Source organism: Schistosoma haematobium, chromosome 5 (genome assembly GCF_000699445.3).
Source record: "Schistosoma haematobium chromosome 5, whole genome shotgun sequence".
Taxonomy (NCBI): domain Eukaryota; kingdom Metazoa; phylum Platyhelminthes; class Trematoda; order Strigeidida; family Schistosomatidae; genus Schistosoma; species Schistosoma haematobium.
In genome coordinates, this window is record NC_067200.1 from 17,380,527 (window position 1) to 17,397,368 (window position 16,842).

The 16,842-nt window shown below is 37.1% G+C and overlaps 1 protein-coding gene across 2 annotated transcripts; it reads left to right on the plus strand.

The window, feature by feature from the left end:
• Positions 1-268: 268 nt before the first annotated feature.
• RPL7_1 (60S ribosomal protein L7) lies at positions 269-10,535 on the plus strand. 2 transcript variants are annotated; one of them, XM_051217633.1, is made up of 5 exons: positions 2,045-2,184; positions 2,239-2,420; positions 3,868-4,048; positions 4,081-4,284; positions 4,320-10,535. In XM_051217633.1, exons 3-5 carry the CDS (start codon positions 4,001-4,003, stop codon positions 4,680-4,682), a joined length of 615 nt encoding a protein of 204 aa, XP_051065050.1. In that variant the 5' UTR covers positions 2,045-2,184; positions 2,239-2,420; positions 3,868-4,000; the 3' UTR covers positions 4,683-10,535. The 2 variants fall into 2 exon arrangements, with proteins under 2 accessions (XP_051065049.1, XP_051065050.1); XM_051217632.1 differs by having other exon boundaries at positions 269-4,048.
• The last annotated feature ends 6,307 nt before the right edge of the window (positions 10,536-16,842 follow it).

A 16,842-nucleotide genomic window follows, 5' to 3' on the forward strand; every position in this document is an offset into this window, starting at 1 on the left:
CGTTCCCCAGCTGCTATGGTTCAACGACGGAGTATTGCTTTGAATGCCTATGACCAGAGCTCAGCACAGAAGTGCCAAACAAATTCAACACCTTGACTACATTTCTCGACAATCATTACAAGATAGACCTGTTAATACTTCAAACTGTTTGTTAGTGCAACCTTTACCAGTGAGACTTCCAGAACTCATTGGGGAAACTCGTAGATACTTCGGATGTATACATAACTTCACGAAATTCTGACTTCACAATCTAAGCATTAAGAAGGGTGTTTAGTTGAGAAGGGTTTCCCATGGTGTTAGTGACCAATAATGGTTCTCATTTTGCTGAGGATGCTGTCACTACCTGGTTGAATGGTATAGGGTGCGAACATATGTTTACTGCTCACAGGACCCCTTGTTCTGGTGGTCGGGCAGGAAATTTTGCCAGCACATTGAAAGCCGCTATTCGTTCTATTGCTGCTTCGACATTTAATGAACTGGAGAGGGGAGGAGATGCATTTCTACTGCAGTATAGAAATGCTAAACATTCTGTCCTTTGCTCTTTTTAGTGTTTATCAATAATATTTGTGAAAGTTTTTGTGTCCGTAAGCCCCTTCTATATGCAGATGATCTTAAAGTAGTATATTCATTTTCTCCACATGACCTGAAAAATATGCAAAATTGCATCAGCATGGAGCTTAACAAGGTGGCACAGTGGTGCTTAAAATGGCAACTGGAGCTTAATACGGCTAAATGTGGATGGATATGCTTCGGCAATACATCACTCAACCTAGACATTATCATAAATGGTGAAGTGTTATCTAGGTTACATACAGTAGTAGACCTAGGACTTAGATATTCCCAAGACTTGTCGTTTACAGAGCATATATTAAAACAGACCTCTAAGACTCAACGTCTAATAGGTTACATAACTCGAAATCTTTACAACATTGAGTCACGTATTCTAATGTACAAAGTTTGTGCTCGACCTCTTCTAGAATATTGCACGTTTATTCTTAGCAGTGCGTTCATAAAGGATAAATTAAGGCTGGAATCAGTACAGAGACGATTTACACTTCGTATTCTTGGAGCTGATTGTACCTTAACTTATAATTCCAGATGTAATAAACTTGGGCTAGACCCTTTATGGAGGAGGAGACTCAAACTAAGTCTTATCTTTTTCTTCAAACTACTTCATAAACTATCGTCTACATACGATCACGCGATTCAATATGCAGAAACCTCTCATTATTACATCCGTAATTCATTGGCACTAGTGAAACAAACTCATTGTAAATCATCTCTTTATATGAATTACTTCACCTGTAAATTTTCTAGACTCTGGAATAACCTTCCACAATCTATCCGCACGATAAAATCACTCCCATTATTTGCTCGCTGCATCGATGCGTACTGTTCTTCTGAAAATGCATTGAATGGTCTAGCGCCTTTAAGTGTATCTCATTCCACAAGTGATATTTTAGGAACCTTAAATGTTTAGCCATCTTTATTAGTGAATTCCCTTAGTAAAACCACCCACTTGCTGTCAATATGTCAACACCGCCCCTAGCAACTTTAACTAATTTGAATAACACAAACAGTATATCACTGTGTCACATGGCACACGCATTTAGGTAGACCTGATTGATATATTTTGCTCTGTTGTTCCGTGCTCTCTGTTTTCGTTTTAATTTCTCTAGTTGTAGATAATTATCATTATTTCGATCTGGCACACGAATTGACCTTAATTACACCGTTCATAAATCAACAGGCTGTCCATTTAAGAAATATTGAAAATTCTAGGCTGATGCATTGGATCGCTGTAATACATGTACTACCGAAACAATTACTGAACCAGTATACTTAAAACTATCTTCTATCACACGTTTGTTCTCTAAATTTAATGTTACTATTTATATCAAATTGATCATGCCTGTAAACTGGCGTGAATTCTGTAATTATTATTTTTCAGAATATAAATTATTATAAAAGAGACTCCATGAAAGCTATTAAAAGGAAGAATTCTTCGTTCGAATATGAGGCTTTTGGAGTCTGTGGAAGTTACATATTATCGTGGAAATGATCTTCGATCAACCACGGGGATTGTGGTGAAGAATGCCGAGAAATCTATGGCGCGAATTCTAGATATCAATGAGTTAAGTACACACAACCGACATGTTGGTCAAATACAATTCGAGGAACCAAGTGAGTCTGTTCCAATTTTGGTTGTTAGTTCTAAAACTAATGAGCACATTCTAGATAATACAGAGTCATTATCTAATACACTGTCGGACAGACACAAGATGAACTTAAGGAGGGGACGAACAATCGATCACAGACACTTAGACTACAATTTATGCTGTAACGGATGTGGTATTTGTATGAAACTACGATTGCTTTGTACTTGATGACTGTTTGCTTTCGAATTCCAAATACAATATGTACGTTAGTGCTCATCTTATATTTCTTGACTAAATCGCGTTATTTGTGGGATTCTCAGTTCGTTTGTACTATAATTCAAATACCCCTAATTATCATACAATCGGAATCAGTTCTTGATTCTCCTAGCAATCAAATTTTCCGCTTCCACTACTTAGCTTTAATTATTGTGCGATTTGGTCGGTGAAGCGATACATCATTTTCGGCATTTAACAGGAAAACACAACTGGTAAAAATCGACACTCACGCATGTAATGAGGTAGTTGCGATGAATTTTCTACAGTGATGATCATGATAGTGCATGAGAACGCTCAAGTATCTTCACACCGACCATCTGTGTTTAGTTTCTAATAATGCTTTAGATAAAACCAAACCCTAATGAATGCCACATATGAGTTCATTTTCGAATTTCTGAAATAAGAATGTATATATTGCTCACTAACCATTTTTAAGTGAATTTGTCTCTGCTTATGGTGTTTGGCCCTTAATTTTCACCGGTTAGATAGGTTTACACTTTGTATTTTCTAGTATTTATGTCATTATTAATGAGATTAGTATAGTTGGATTGTGGCAAGCAATGGGATCTAGAAGGCATGTGTCTCATACTTGAGATTAGTTAGTCATTTATGCCTCCACAATCGTATGGGTGTTTACGATGAGACTGGAAATCAGTTATCTATCAATTGAAATATAATCACATTAACAACTACGCGTTTGAGTTATGATAATCACTAAGTTTTCCAGTGAGTATGGTGTTTGTCCTTTAGCGTCATCGATCATCCCACTATTTTTATGATGGATGCAGTCGGTCAACTATCGCCATCAGATAAAGACTTGCTTATGTAATGACAACGGTGATCAATCTGACTTCTACGTTTCAGTCAAACAAGCCGTAATGTTGCCTGACACTTAAAACACCACTTGAGTTTCCCTATAAGTCAATTAGTTGTACCGTAATTCTCGTTAACGTCATTTGCCTCTCCAACCTTACAAGCTCTGAAGTCAGTTGTTCGTCCACTGCTATTTACCTAAATCTTAAGTCTTTCCAAAACACCATTGTCTTCTGTGTTTTAGATTGTAATAGTCTTGGTAGTTTAAGTAGTTATATCAGATTCGACAGAATAACTATCGACTTGTTTTTCAAAGTTATTGCATACTGACTCATCCGGTTTGTTGCCATCACCATAGACAGTTGTGACCTTTCTTGTGGTTAGTTCATTGTTTTATTACCGTGGTGTCATTCAGTGATGTATAGCTTGTTTTACTTCTGTATTGAAAGCATTATAAGACGGTGTGTGATCAGTACATTTTCAGTTGAAAACGGAATTTCACCTTATCTAATTAATCGTCACTACTTGTGATATTTTGATGTCTGCAAAAGTAATAATCGTTGGCTCTGTAAATAGATTTGCTACTTACACTAACTCCACATTTCTTGTTCGTATTTAGAAAGAAAACTGATGCTCAGTCAGCTACTCCCAAGAGACCTAAGAAGCCAGAAGGTCTCCGCTTGAAGGAAAAGATTAGACGACGGAAATTGATTACAGTGGCTCGCAAAAAGGTGGTACGTCGACAAACTTTTATGCGGTTAAAACGTCTCATAAAGCAGCGAGCGGAGAAATACATGCATGTAAGTTCTGTGTAACATAATGACTGTTTCAGGAGTACCGCAGAATGGCAAAGCGGGAAATCACGTTGCAGCGTAATGCTAAAAAAACGGGAGACTTTTATGTCCCAGCTGAACCAAAACTCGCATTTGTCGTGCGAATCCGGGGTACTAACGGTGTCCACCCACGCCCAAGAAAGACCATGCAGCTGTTTCGCCTTCGGCAAATCAACAACGGGATGTTTGTGCGATTAAATAAGGTAGTTCCTGCTTTTCGCTTATCATTATCGTACAGGCAACTCTTAACATGCTTCGAATAATTGATCCATACGTCGCTTGGGGTTACCCTAGTCTTAAAATTATTCGTCAACTCATTTATAAACGCGGATTTTGTAAGTACCATGGTACACGGCTCCCTTTAACAAATGAGCTAATTGAACACAAACTTGGACATCTTGGTTTAATATGCGTTGAGGACCTTGTACATGAAATATATACAGTTGGACCAAACTTCAAACATGCTGTTGCTCTTCTATGGACATTCAAGTTGAACAATCCTAGTGGTGGTTTTCGCAAGAAAGGAAAGCACTTTGTCGAAGGTGGTGATTTTGGCAACCGAGAAACCTACATAAATCGATTACTTAAAGCTATGATTTAAATAAATAAGTTGCGCTTGGTAATTTTCAAGATCTTTTTCTCTTTCAACTCTTTATCAATACCGCTTAGGCTCCTTTTACACTACTTGAAAACCATTAATATTAACCTGTCAAATATTGCTAGCAACATTTTCTAGAGCCTCAGTTATAACGGAAAGTCCAGCACAAATATGGGTCAGCCCGAGTTACTATATCGCATCGCAACGTCAAGATGAAATCAGCAAGGTATAAGAAGAACCGAGATAATAGTATTGAAGATGATACAACGTAACACCTACGATCAAAGCGTGCAACTTTAAATTACTATTATGAAATGCCACAATAATACAGTAATACGGAGGTCTATTTTGCAGTTCATTCTCTGTTCAGTTAATAGATATCTTAATCCATAGGTAGATTTTTAAAATTAGTGCATAGAATCTCTTAGATACCGTCCCAACATGGTTTCTGGGGTCGTCGATGCAATCGACTACGTCACTACTTGTCATTAGTCTGACGGTTGGCGCGTATCAACCTTAAGGTACAAGTTTACGTTCAGAAGGCAGAAAATACCTTCAACATTTTATTTACTTCGAAGAAGTGGCTTATATTAGGTCTCGAAACGTCAGAGATACAATTTTTCTACTTGGGATATAAAAATATATTTATTACTATCCTTAGCATTGTTACTCGGGTTGTCCATAATGATTGGGTTTTCTTCCATTGGGCCTAATTTAAGCGTCAAATGTGTCTCACTCAAGTTATGTGGGAATCGAAGGTACTCGGATTTCTGTCGAGCTGTTCCTTGAAGTGTTCTGCCCATCGCTCCAAACCCCTGTCATCGTCTTTTTCCAAGTACTTGTTTCTCCGAAAAGTATAAACAGATATGTCGATTGTAGTCGCTAGTTTTTCTATCTGCTTCATTTCCATTACTCCTTAAGGTGGCTCCACATACTTTTTGTCAGTTTCTTGGTGACCTTTTCGTATTCAAAGCTTCACAGGATGAGTTTCTACCCATCTACCGTTGCTGGTGACATGTATCGGTCTTTCTTGCCCTTCTGGGTCAAGTCACTGGTTGGTGTTATGTCTCTCTTGATATCATCCCATGTTGTGTTGCTATGACTTGTTTCAATGGTCGACTAAATGCTTGTTTCTGAAGTATACTCTTGGATTCTTCATCGAGGAACCATAAGGGGTCATAATGCTGTGGTTATTTTAATTACAATATAACAGGCAAACATGTGTCTGTACTCATGAAAAGAGACCAAACATATGTACCAGAAAAAACGACAACCTGTCCAATCTCTTCGATGGTGTTTAGTGGTGATATCGTCTATTTGTGTCCATCATTGACTGAGCAGGTCGTGTCAGACGTTGCTTCGCCTTGTGCTTATAATTGATACTTGCTGGAAAAGACGGTTGTCTAATCATGGCCGGAGCGGACAGTCGTCACAGAATCAATTCAGTGTCTCTCGTTTTGATATAACCTACCTACTCAGACATTAACATCACCTGCTACAATCACTTTCCGACGGAGGTCAGAAACTTCCCCGTAAACTCATCTTTCTGGATATGAAGGATAAGTCTCACTGGTTCTCTATATTGACTAGATGAGGTCGAATGAATGGCCCCACTTAAACCCCGTTTTGGAGATGCAGCATTTGTCAATGGTACAAGGTTCACGAGTTCCAGTTAATAAAGCCTGTTATCCGATTTCACATAAGGTTAGGACGTTGGGGGATTTGGTATATAGTTTGAATTGCAGTCTTAGCGGAGCAAGAATGATAGTTCGTAAACCCAAATGAAGCGTGAGAAAAAAGTGTTTAGGATCGGAGCCAGCAGTAAAAATAAAACTTTATTGGGGAGCGAAGGAATTTAATTATGGATAAGTTTATATGGGTCGTCATTTATCGAATGTTGCTTATCCTCTTGGCTTTTGTATGTATTTCAAACTTAATTTTAAATGGTTAGCAACTATCCACCCTACATTTTTAAGTTGGCTGATATATTTGTTGATGACTAGCGAAGAATTTCTAGTTTCGCATTTGTAAAGAATGTCTACTTACATTGTAGAATCAAAGGTTTATCAACTGTTTTAGCAAGCACTCGCAACTTGGAAGATAAGGTAGTACAAAAAATACTGAAGGGAATTGAGTTCTCTGAAACACTGGATCAATGAGACTGAACGCGCAACCCTTACAATGCGGATTAACAGTATGAACTTCTGACGATGATGGTGGGAAGATGTCTTGGTATCCAATGGCAATACGGTTTCAACTTCCTAGTATGGTCCTATACATTATCTAGTAACCGTTGACTGTGTATATGTATACGCCTTGTTACCTATTTTAGTTGATAAAGTTTATCTACTTACAAACTTAACCAGTCAGTCACCTATTTTAGTTAGAAGCGTTAGTAGGTCACAATTCTATGAAGTTTAGGTATTCTTCCAACGACCAGATAATAGTCTGCTAAATAACTGTTATATCCGGTGAAGATTAAATAACAGGTAACTTCCGAGGACTATTCATGGACTAATATTCTATAAACATTCTTATTGTATAACTACTCAACAATTACACTATGTATATTTATATTCCTTTTATGATAAGCTTTATTTTGACCTATAATTTATTATTGTACGATTTACGGTTCTTAAGTTATGTTCAGTTTATTAACTACTGCCTCCCACATTCACAGCCACTTTTTGGGCTTATTTGTGTACAAATATTATTTCCTATTTTATGGTACGTTGCGGTCTGTGTGATTGATATATAAACCAAGTATGCCTGAAATAAACGATCTGCTCTGATTCGGAAGCTGGTATCTTGTTCTGGACTCAAGTGGAAGGGCTCGTAGGACATAGGACCAATAAGGACGCTAAACTGCCCACACCGGTTGAACGTCATTGGTTGGCCTAGTGCGAAGATTCGTATAAGTCGTATTCGGATTGGTAGATAGATCGTGTGATCGAAAAGTCAGACATCCAAGGTCATAACAATAACGCTAGTCTAGTGGACAAAAAATCGAAGAGAAAGTAATTCTTTAACAAAATCAAACAGCAAGGATATGTGCAACTTGGTGATAATCGATATTTTCATCGACTGAACATAAAGGAAACTCCATGTATCTTCTAAACAAACCTGTAACTTTTAATGTTTCTGGGTCTTTTATTCGTAGTCTGAAATTTAGGCATTATCACTTCAAAACCTCCCAAATCATGTTTGAAATCTGATATTAAGTTTGATATGGCTGGCTAATTGTTTTTGGGTCTGCGACTAGTTCCGAGTTCATTTACTTGTTTCTATGTGACAGTTAAATCCTTATCGACAAGTCACTGACATGACCTAGTTGTTGATTGATCTTATCTGCCATCACCACTCACAATAATTCAAATATGTGATTTTTTCGACTATGATTGAGAAATGTGAGTGCACACAGAGGTTCATATCAGTCTTGTAGAAATACTCTTCATTTCAAAAGTGTAATGTAGACATTTTCGAACATTAATTGCTAACTGATTGAATGTGGTTTGGTTAGCTCGTTTATTATCACACGATTGAGAAAAGTCGGTCGCTTACCCAAGATAGAAGTATTTTTGCCGACAACAGATGCACATCCACGAACTTTCAGAGCAATTTGCAAAATGTCATCGATAGTAAAACTGAAAAGTAATGCTGAAATCGGGTGACTGATTAGCTCATTCTTGATTGGAACATTGGAAAGATGGCTGTATACCACAATTCTGTCTGATGTGTTTGTGTGTAAAGCCTACACAATGAACTTAACAAACACTATTAGACTTGTGATCTACGAGCTGGGTGGATTGGTTGTGAACCTTTCATTGTTCTGAACAACATAATCGACACGTACTTCAAATAGAGTTATTGGGATCTCTCTACCATTGACTAACGGCTTGTTCTGTTGACCTGGGGTTTGATTGGTTGTTCTGCTTAGCTGTACGGTCGTCTATTGTGTTTTTTCGGATGCTTTCTCTCCTGACCCGAATTGTAACTTTGCAGTTGTTAATCCGTTCTCTTATTTCTGATAAATTGGCTAATTTCGATGTCTAGTGCTTTATGCTTGGTTAGGGTCCCAGGCGACTGCTGACCTTCAATAGATGTGAGGGTGTTCCGCCATTCAGTGAACGCTGAGGATGTGATATATGAGAACTTGAGTCCCGAATAGCGACCAATTTTTCCCTTGAGAGTTGGTCCTTCAGAAGTCTAGAATAATAGACGTAGTACGATGACAACTGATATTTCGAAACCAATAAGAAGCAGGCTACTATACAGAAAACTGTTTTGTAAATTACATAATCTGAGATGAGGGCGACGACCGCTTCACTCTACAACCATGAAACACTCCTTTTCTTATACTTTTATAAGCAACCCGGATAAGCCTATGAAATAGGAGCAAAATATATAATGCAGTGATTTTGCCAAATTTGTTAGTTAGCGGATTTTAGACTTGATTTCATAAATTATATATACAAAAAACTTTTACGTAGTAGGATCAAACATAAGAAAGTTTAATATAACAAGAGGATTCTTGTTTTTAACTAGAACTTCGTTAGGATTTACTTTAATGGAACAGTATTATCTACATGGATCTATGAAAAATATGAGAACAGGTGACAGCAGTTTATAAAACAAGGTAATGAAATGTTTTAGGGGCTCGGGATCTGACTCCATTTATAATCATATGAGTGATTGTTGCCAAAATATACATCCTGGCTATCCTTGTATATTTGATCGACCTAAATAGCGTTGGTGAATAACGGTAATAAATAAGCCAAATACGCGAATGAATTTTGTACACTCACTGATCTGGACAGGAAATAAGAGTGATGGAGCGAATAGAAGAGAGAGAAGCGAAATGACACGCAGTGGAGAAGGCTGGTAAGCCCAACTCCATTTAATCAAGGGTTAAGCAATATTTATAGTCACATAAAAATAAATTACAGATATGTGATGAATAGGATAAGAAGTGTACACACACACATGCGTTCATATAAAAACAATCAGGGTTAATAACTGAATAATTAACAAGGTGACTCAAGAAGAATAGATAAATTGACCTGTTCAGAAGCTAGAATAAGTTATACGGGCTAAACATAGGAACTGAATCTACACTGTGTTGTATAAATAATTATAATCCATAGAATTATATAACCAATAAAAAGTAAGATAACAAAATCTGTTAAAATACGTGGTAGGTTTCAATTTTGCAAAAACACTTTTCAAATAATATTTAAACTACTTTATTTCTATTTAAGTAACACATTTTCTGACGTTGAATTTTATTGCTTCTTCCTCACTAAATAGTTTCAAGTTACTTAATAGTTCTAATCAAAAGTCCATCGAGAATTGTGAGAATAATTTAGTTAAAATATTCTTATAATGAATCATACCACTTAAATTCACTGTTATTTGTATTCATGGAAATGTAGGTGAATTCATAATTGAATGATTTATTCACAATACTATAATGCTGTAAATCTTTTATTTAATATTATCAATATAATGATCTTGATGCTTTCATTATTGTGGACAATATTCAAGGAATATATTCAATATAGATAATGATGCATTATCTAAACGAATTCATAATCACATATTGTTTTAAAAAGTAAAATGATCCACATAATTCCAAATCATTAATCGGATTAGAAATTTTGTGCCTGAATATAAACCTCATTCGATTGATAGAATAAACTAGACAAGTAGTGAATACGTGTTTATTGTGATCTGAGGACAGTAATAGTGGAGTGGGAGGTTACCTGTTCAAACACACAAAGCTTTTCAACATTCAATAAAAGAGAATGGAATATTTAATGCTTATAAGAAATAAGGAAGTGAATGAATATTTGAGCTCTATTGTTTTGACATCTACTTAGTTGTTTGAGGTCAACTCTTGACTAATGAACTTAGGATGTTACACATCTCTCCCACTCTGCCTTGCCATTATTCTTTCTTTCTTTCTCTCTCTCTTAAAATGGACTGTCTTCAGCGGAAATTTTCTGATCTATCGATTACTAACAATAATTCTGATACTGATGACGTAGATCTAACAAATTTTGTCTACCTGGTACAGTATGCGACTAGGCTCTTGATGCAGTTTAGAAAATATCAATGCCTTCCTGATAGAAAGAAGTATATGATGGGAAACTTTTGGTGTTTGTCGCCTTGTTCTATATTTGACTCTATGAAAGCATGTGATTAGTTGATCGCTCTTACTATCAACTAATTCATCTTGGCATGATGGTTGTTGGTGAGCGATATTTGGTCCTCTGATCAACAGAAAATGTATCGGATGATAATGGGAGTGATAACATATAGAGACAAATTAGTAACTCCTACATGTCAAGCCACATCACATATAAATAAGGCGTGTTTTTGTTTCCCATTATATCTTTACGGATTTGAGATTGCAATCATAGCTCCGAAGTTTAGTTGGTGGGTTTCTGCTCTCCAGATACTTATGTGACAACGGGTCAATCATCATAGGATACCACCACAAATCGTGGCCTCACTGAAACATCGACAATTAATCCTTGTTTTTATATATAATTCTGAAGTTCTTGTCTTCAACAGTGATATGAAGCATGAAATAAACATGGTTTACCAACACTCGTGTTATTATTTAGTGAGTGTGAATTTCCTCGGTGGGTCAGGTAATCATAGGCCTCTTACATTCAGTGATTTAATTAAACACAACGTGATTTAAACATGGGATCCAAAATATCATCTTGCTACGACAATTCTCCAAAATATTATGGGGTTATAAAAAGTTATTAGAATATCAAACTCTAGGTTGAATTTCGGAATTTCTGGTTCACAGATACCTAACAGACTTTCCAGATGTGGGTGAATGTTAAGACACATCGCTAGTTGATTTCGGATTGTCATTCCCACCTACTTACTTGCGCCTGTTACTCGTTGTGGAATAAAATGTGCTGCACACCAGAATTCTCCATCTAACTCAATCCCGAAAAATCCGTTCCAGTTGTTCTCAGTTGCTATTCATTCTTTTGAAAAGTGCTTCATTTTCGGCTGCCTAGTACTAGATAACATTCATTGTAATATCCTTCTGCTTTGCTTTGCGAATGTAGATAGAGCAACAGCTAGCTGATTTCCTAGAAGAGGACCACGAAGTAATACCATCACTTTAAAGGTTGTTATTAGCTGTCATGATAAATTCGTGCCAGTGATGTTGAAAGCAGTGATCAGTTCAGTAACTATTCAGTGAAAGCCGTGACATGGTCGTGGATCAAAGTACGTCATCGGATTGTTACAGTGACGTGGTAACATTGACAGACAGTCATTCATATAATACACAAGGGATCCACTCATCCTTGGAATTTCATTGTGGTTTGATTTTGGGAAACAAATTATGAAAGCGGTAACACTTTTATTCAAAGTACAGAATGGAAAGAAGTCAGTCAACCACAAGAAGAAAAAGAAAGGAGTGAGTAACTAAACAAGACATCGATCACTAATCAATAAAGAATCATTATAAACATCTCGGTCCAACAGTAGTTACCCTAATGCGTCTCGAGTAACTTCTCAGACTGTGAAACAAATGTGGAATGGTTTGTATTCGTAAGAGAAGTATCCGATTCCTCTAAATTGCTATCACACTATGTTGGTCAAGGTTAACTGATGTGAAACCTAGATCTTGCAGGGTTTTTCGCTTACTGCTTTCTCCTTCCTAATACAAATTTAATTGTATCAGTCGACTTGTGTATTATACTTATCTCATAGTTAACTGTTAAAGTCCCTAACTTACAAATGAGATCTCACTGTGCATGATCTGACATTTTTGTTGCATGTTCCTCAGTTTAGTTTTGATCAAACTCTGTTGACAGATATACTCACTGAACGAATACTTTGATTTTACTTGTAGTGAAAATTTTTTGTATCATTCTCGCTACATCAGCTCTTTTGTCCATTGACGAACTAATTTCAACAATATTCTTACATAAAGGCATTGTAGTGACTCACATTTATCACGAGAACGCGACTGGTTTAATAAAAACAATTATTATTATAACCAACTGTACCAGTGTTTGTTTTAATGTGCTTTTGTTTGACTGTGCTAATGACAGCTATTTTGTGCTTCCATTCTTGTACTGACACTTCGATTGTAACTTCGCGCGAATTCGGTTACCTTCTGTAACCAAGGTTGTATCCTGGCACGATCTCGGTATCCTTTCGATGCCACGAGATCGCCAGCAAATATAACTCGACTTGGTCCATTAATTGCCTTCTGATATTTGGCTTCTCGGGGATTTTATGGAGTCATTTGGAACGAGCTTCTTACGCCTTCTGATCTATTTGGCACGTGTTTCTTGGTAGCGGTGTTCATAGTTAATCTCAACTCGACGCCACGCTACAGCATAAACAAAGCCACATGTATTTCACCGGACCACAATGCACTGAAGCAGATCGAATATATCTTCATCAATAAAGGGTTCAGAAGGACGATAGAATATGTAGGAACCAAGAGAGGAGCCGATATAACCTTAGATTATCATTTGCTGCTCGCCAAGAGGAAATCAAAACTCAAGAAGCACTGAACAACGGGGAGGACAACATCACAAATGTTTAATACGGCTTTTCTTCGGAATACCGACAGACTTGACGAATTTAAATTAACCTTCAGCAATAGATTCCAGACCTTTGACGACCTACTCAATGAAGAGGGAACTACCATGGAGAACAACTGGAAGGAGATCAAGTAGACAATTTTTTCAGTATGTCATGAGGTTTTGAGTCACAAGAAGCACCCTCCAAGGAATGGATCACTGTTGATACACTGGATAAGATTCAGGAAAAGAGGAACGAGAAGGCACTAATCAATAACAGTCGAACAAGAGCAGAGAAAGCCAAAGCACAAGCTGAATACACAGAAATAAAGAAGCAAATGAAGAAGAGCATCAGAACCGACCAACATGAATATGTGGAAGATCTAGCAACGACGGTGGAAAAGGCTGCAAGAGAAGGAAACATGAGACAATTGTATGATACAACAAACAAGCTCGCTGGAAATTATCATAAATTACCATACCAGAACGACCAGTGGTAAGCAAGGAAGGTAAATTAATCACCAACATTGAAGAACAACAAAACAGGTGTGTAGAGCACTTCAAGGAACTCTTGAATCGACTGGCCCCACTGTACCCACCGAACATCAAAGCAACACCTACAGACCTCCCAATCAATGTTGGCTCACCAACATTTAAAGAGATCGGTATGGGACCAGACAACGTTCCAGCAAATGCACTGAAAACAGACGTAGCATTAACTGAAAAGATACTTCACATTCTCTTCAGTAAGATTTGGGATGAAGAACAAGTACGAACAGACTGGAGAAAAAGGACACCTGACCAAGATGGCAAAGAAAGGCGATCTCATTATGTGTAAGAACTACAGAGGCACCAATCTACTCTCAATACCAGGAACAGTCTTAAACAGGGTGTTGTAAAACAGAATGAATGACTCCGTAGACGCCCAACTTCGAGACCAACAGGCTGGATTCCGTAAGGATCAATTATGTACCGACGGAATCGCAACACTACGGATCACTGTGAAACAATCAATTAAATGTAATTCATCACTCTACATTAACTCCATTGGCTACAAGAAAGCGGTTGATAGCATGGAGGGGAAAACACTCTGGTGGCCTCTTCGGCACTACGGCGTGTTTGAGAAGATAGTGAATACCATAAGGGATTCTTATAATGCATTAAACTGCAAAATCGTGAATGGAGGACATCTCACAGACTCGTTCAATGTAAAGACCGGTGTCAGACAAGGTTGCGTACTCTCCAGTGGGGCAGGAAATCAGGAAGAGGAGCTGGAAATGGATAGGGCACACATAGAGGAATGCACCCAACTGCGTCACAAGGCAAGCCGTCATATAAATTCCTTAAGGTCAAAGGAGAAGAGGAAGACCGAAGAACATATTACGCCGAGAAATGGAGACAGATATGCGAAGAATGAACAACAGTTGGATAGGACTAGAAAGGAAGGTCCAGGACAGATTGGGTAGGAGAATGCTGGTTAGCGGCCTATAATGCATTTCAGGTAACAGGCATAAGTTAGTAAGTAATTGAATTCAATCCTCTTTAACAAACAGTCTGTTTGTTAGATTTCCTCATGAGAATTTTTTCATAAGCTGTGACAATATTTCCTGCATTAGTTTCCTCTCCTCGTCGTAGCATGATTCGCATTGAATTTTACGGAGAATCGACTGAGTATTGGATGTGAATAATGTCTGAACAAACCTATTGTTTCTTACCACAACTTCACACGTTATCACAGATACAGATGTGATCCCGGGCACAGAGTTCTAAGTGCGTCACTTCATAATTTTATGGTAATTACGTACAATTATGCACAAATTACAAATAGATTAGCACGTATGTAAATTTCAGACACTTTGATTCTACATCACTTAATTATATTTGCACCAACCATACTGTGGTGGACCAAAAAGTATATTAACCGAAAAACAGCAATAAAGTTATTACGTCCAAAAGTTAATGTAGCAATATACAACGCATAAGATAATAACACAAATAAAACTTTAGGGATGTTACTTAAATCAGCAGGTTGGCGCGTGTCTTGTTGGTTTTGGTACCAGAATCCACAATTATAGGTAAATAATAATTGCAATGAGACGATATGGCTCCAGTAGTATATGCGAACGTAGAATGTAATGTGAATGTTACAACAGTCTATAAATATAAATGATAGTGAATTGATCGTTTCGTTATTATATCCACAAACATGATAGAACGTGAAACGTATGTATAAAAGTGTATTTAATTATGAGCAGTTAACTATGTCATGCTATGTTGGATTGAAAAACGGCAGGAAGGATGTGAGTATCCAAAGTCATATACTTAAACAACAAGTGCAATCGATTAATGATAATTGTACATATTGTGAGAATTGGGAAGATAAATGCAAAAGATATCAAAAACTATTTACAAAATAGGTGCATTAAGTCTATCTCCACATAGCTCCCCCCAGAGTGTCCGGAGTTAACACTAGGTTGTTAAACACTAAAACAAAGAACAATTCAAAAGTGGAGTACATGGCAGAAATATACAATGTGTTAATGTACATTGATATACTCGATCACAACAAAAAGGAAATGAAAATATGGTCAGTGGATGGTTAGCTAATAGGAATACAGTACAAGACGGTTGATAAACTCATAAAATAAAAAAAAGTTGGATTGTTTATTTTTCTGTACTGTTAATGAATAATTAACTACAGTTCACCTGTTTATTATTGTGACAATTTTTCTTATTATTAAAAACAAAAATGAAATTTGACAAAACAAGCGATTGTGAAGAAATGTAATTAATTATATAAACCTATAAATAAAGGAAATAGTTTTTATTGGGAAATTGAGTAAATTTAACCTTGTAATATGCATCAATTGAATGTTTTTGGATTTTATTAGTCTACAAAATGTACATAACGTTTAGGTTTGTTTATAAATCTATCAGAACGTGTTAAACAAGAAGGTGTAGTGTTAAGTTTTTCATCCTCCTCTTGTTTCGCAGTAATTGATGAGAGGGATTGTTTATTCGCAGTGTTTTCTTCTTTGTCTTGTGAAATTTCGTGGAAATCTGGTTTTATTCTGTCTATAGAAATCGTCTCCTTGTTTCCGTTTCTGTTGATAATGAAATGTTTGTGACTGCGTTTACTTACTTTAAAGGGACCTTCATATGGTGGTTTCAGTGGCTTTTTCACAGCGTCTACTCGAACAAAAACAATTTTGCACGTTTCAAGATGTTTATCAAGCTGAACTCCATTGTTATTTTCTCGCGGGGATATTGCTTTGATGTTCTGCATCGTTTGCAGTAAGCGGCTTACAAAACGAGAAGGATACCCTGACGTTGTAGATTCACCATTAACCAGTTGTTCCGGTAACGTTAAGGCTGTGCCATAAACTAATTCGGCGGCAGTGAATTCGGAACGAATCCCAAGATGTACGAGAGGTAAAGCGTCGCTCCACTTTGAAGAGTCAGCTTGTGCCATCAGTGAGCTTTTCAATTGGCGATGGGATCTTTCAGACATGCCATTAGCTACTGGGTGATAAGCTGTTGTTTTGATGCGGTTCACCCTGAGAAGTCTAGTGAATTCCTGAAATAGAATGGAT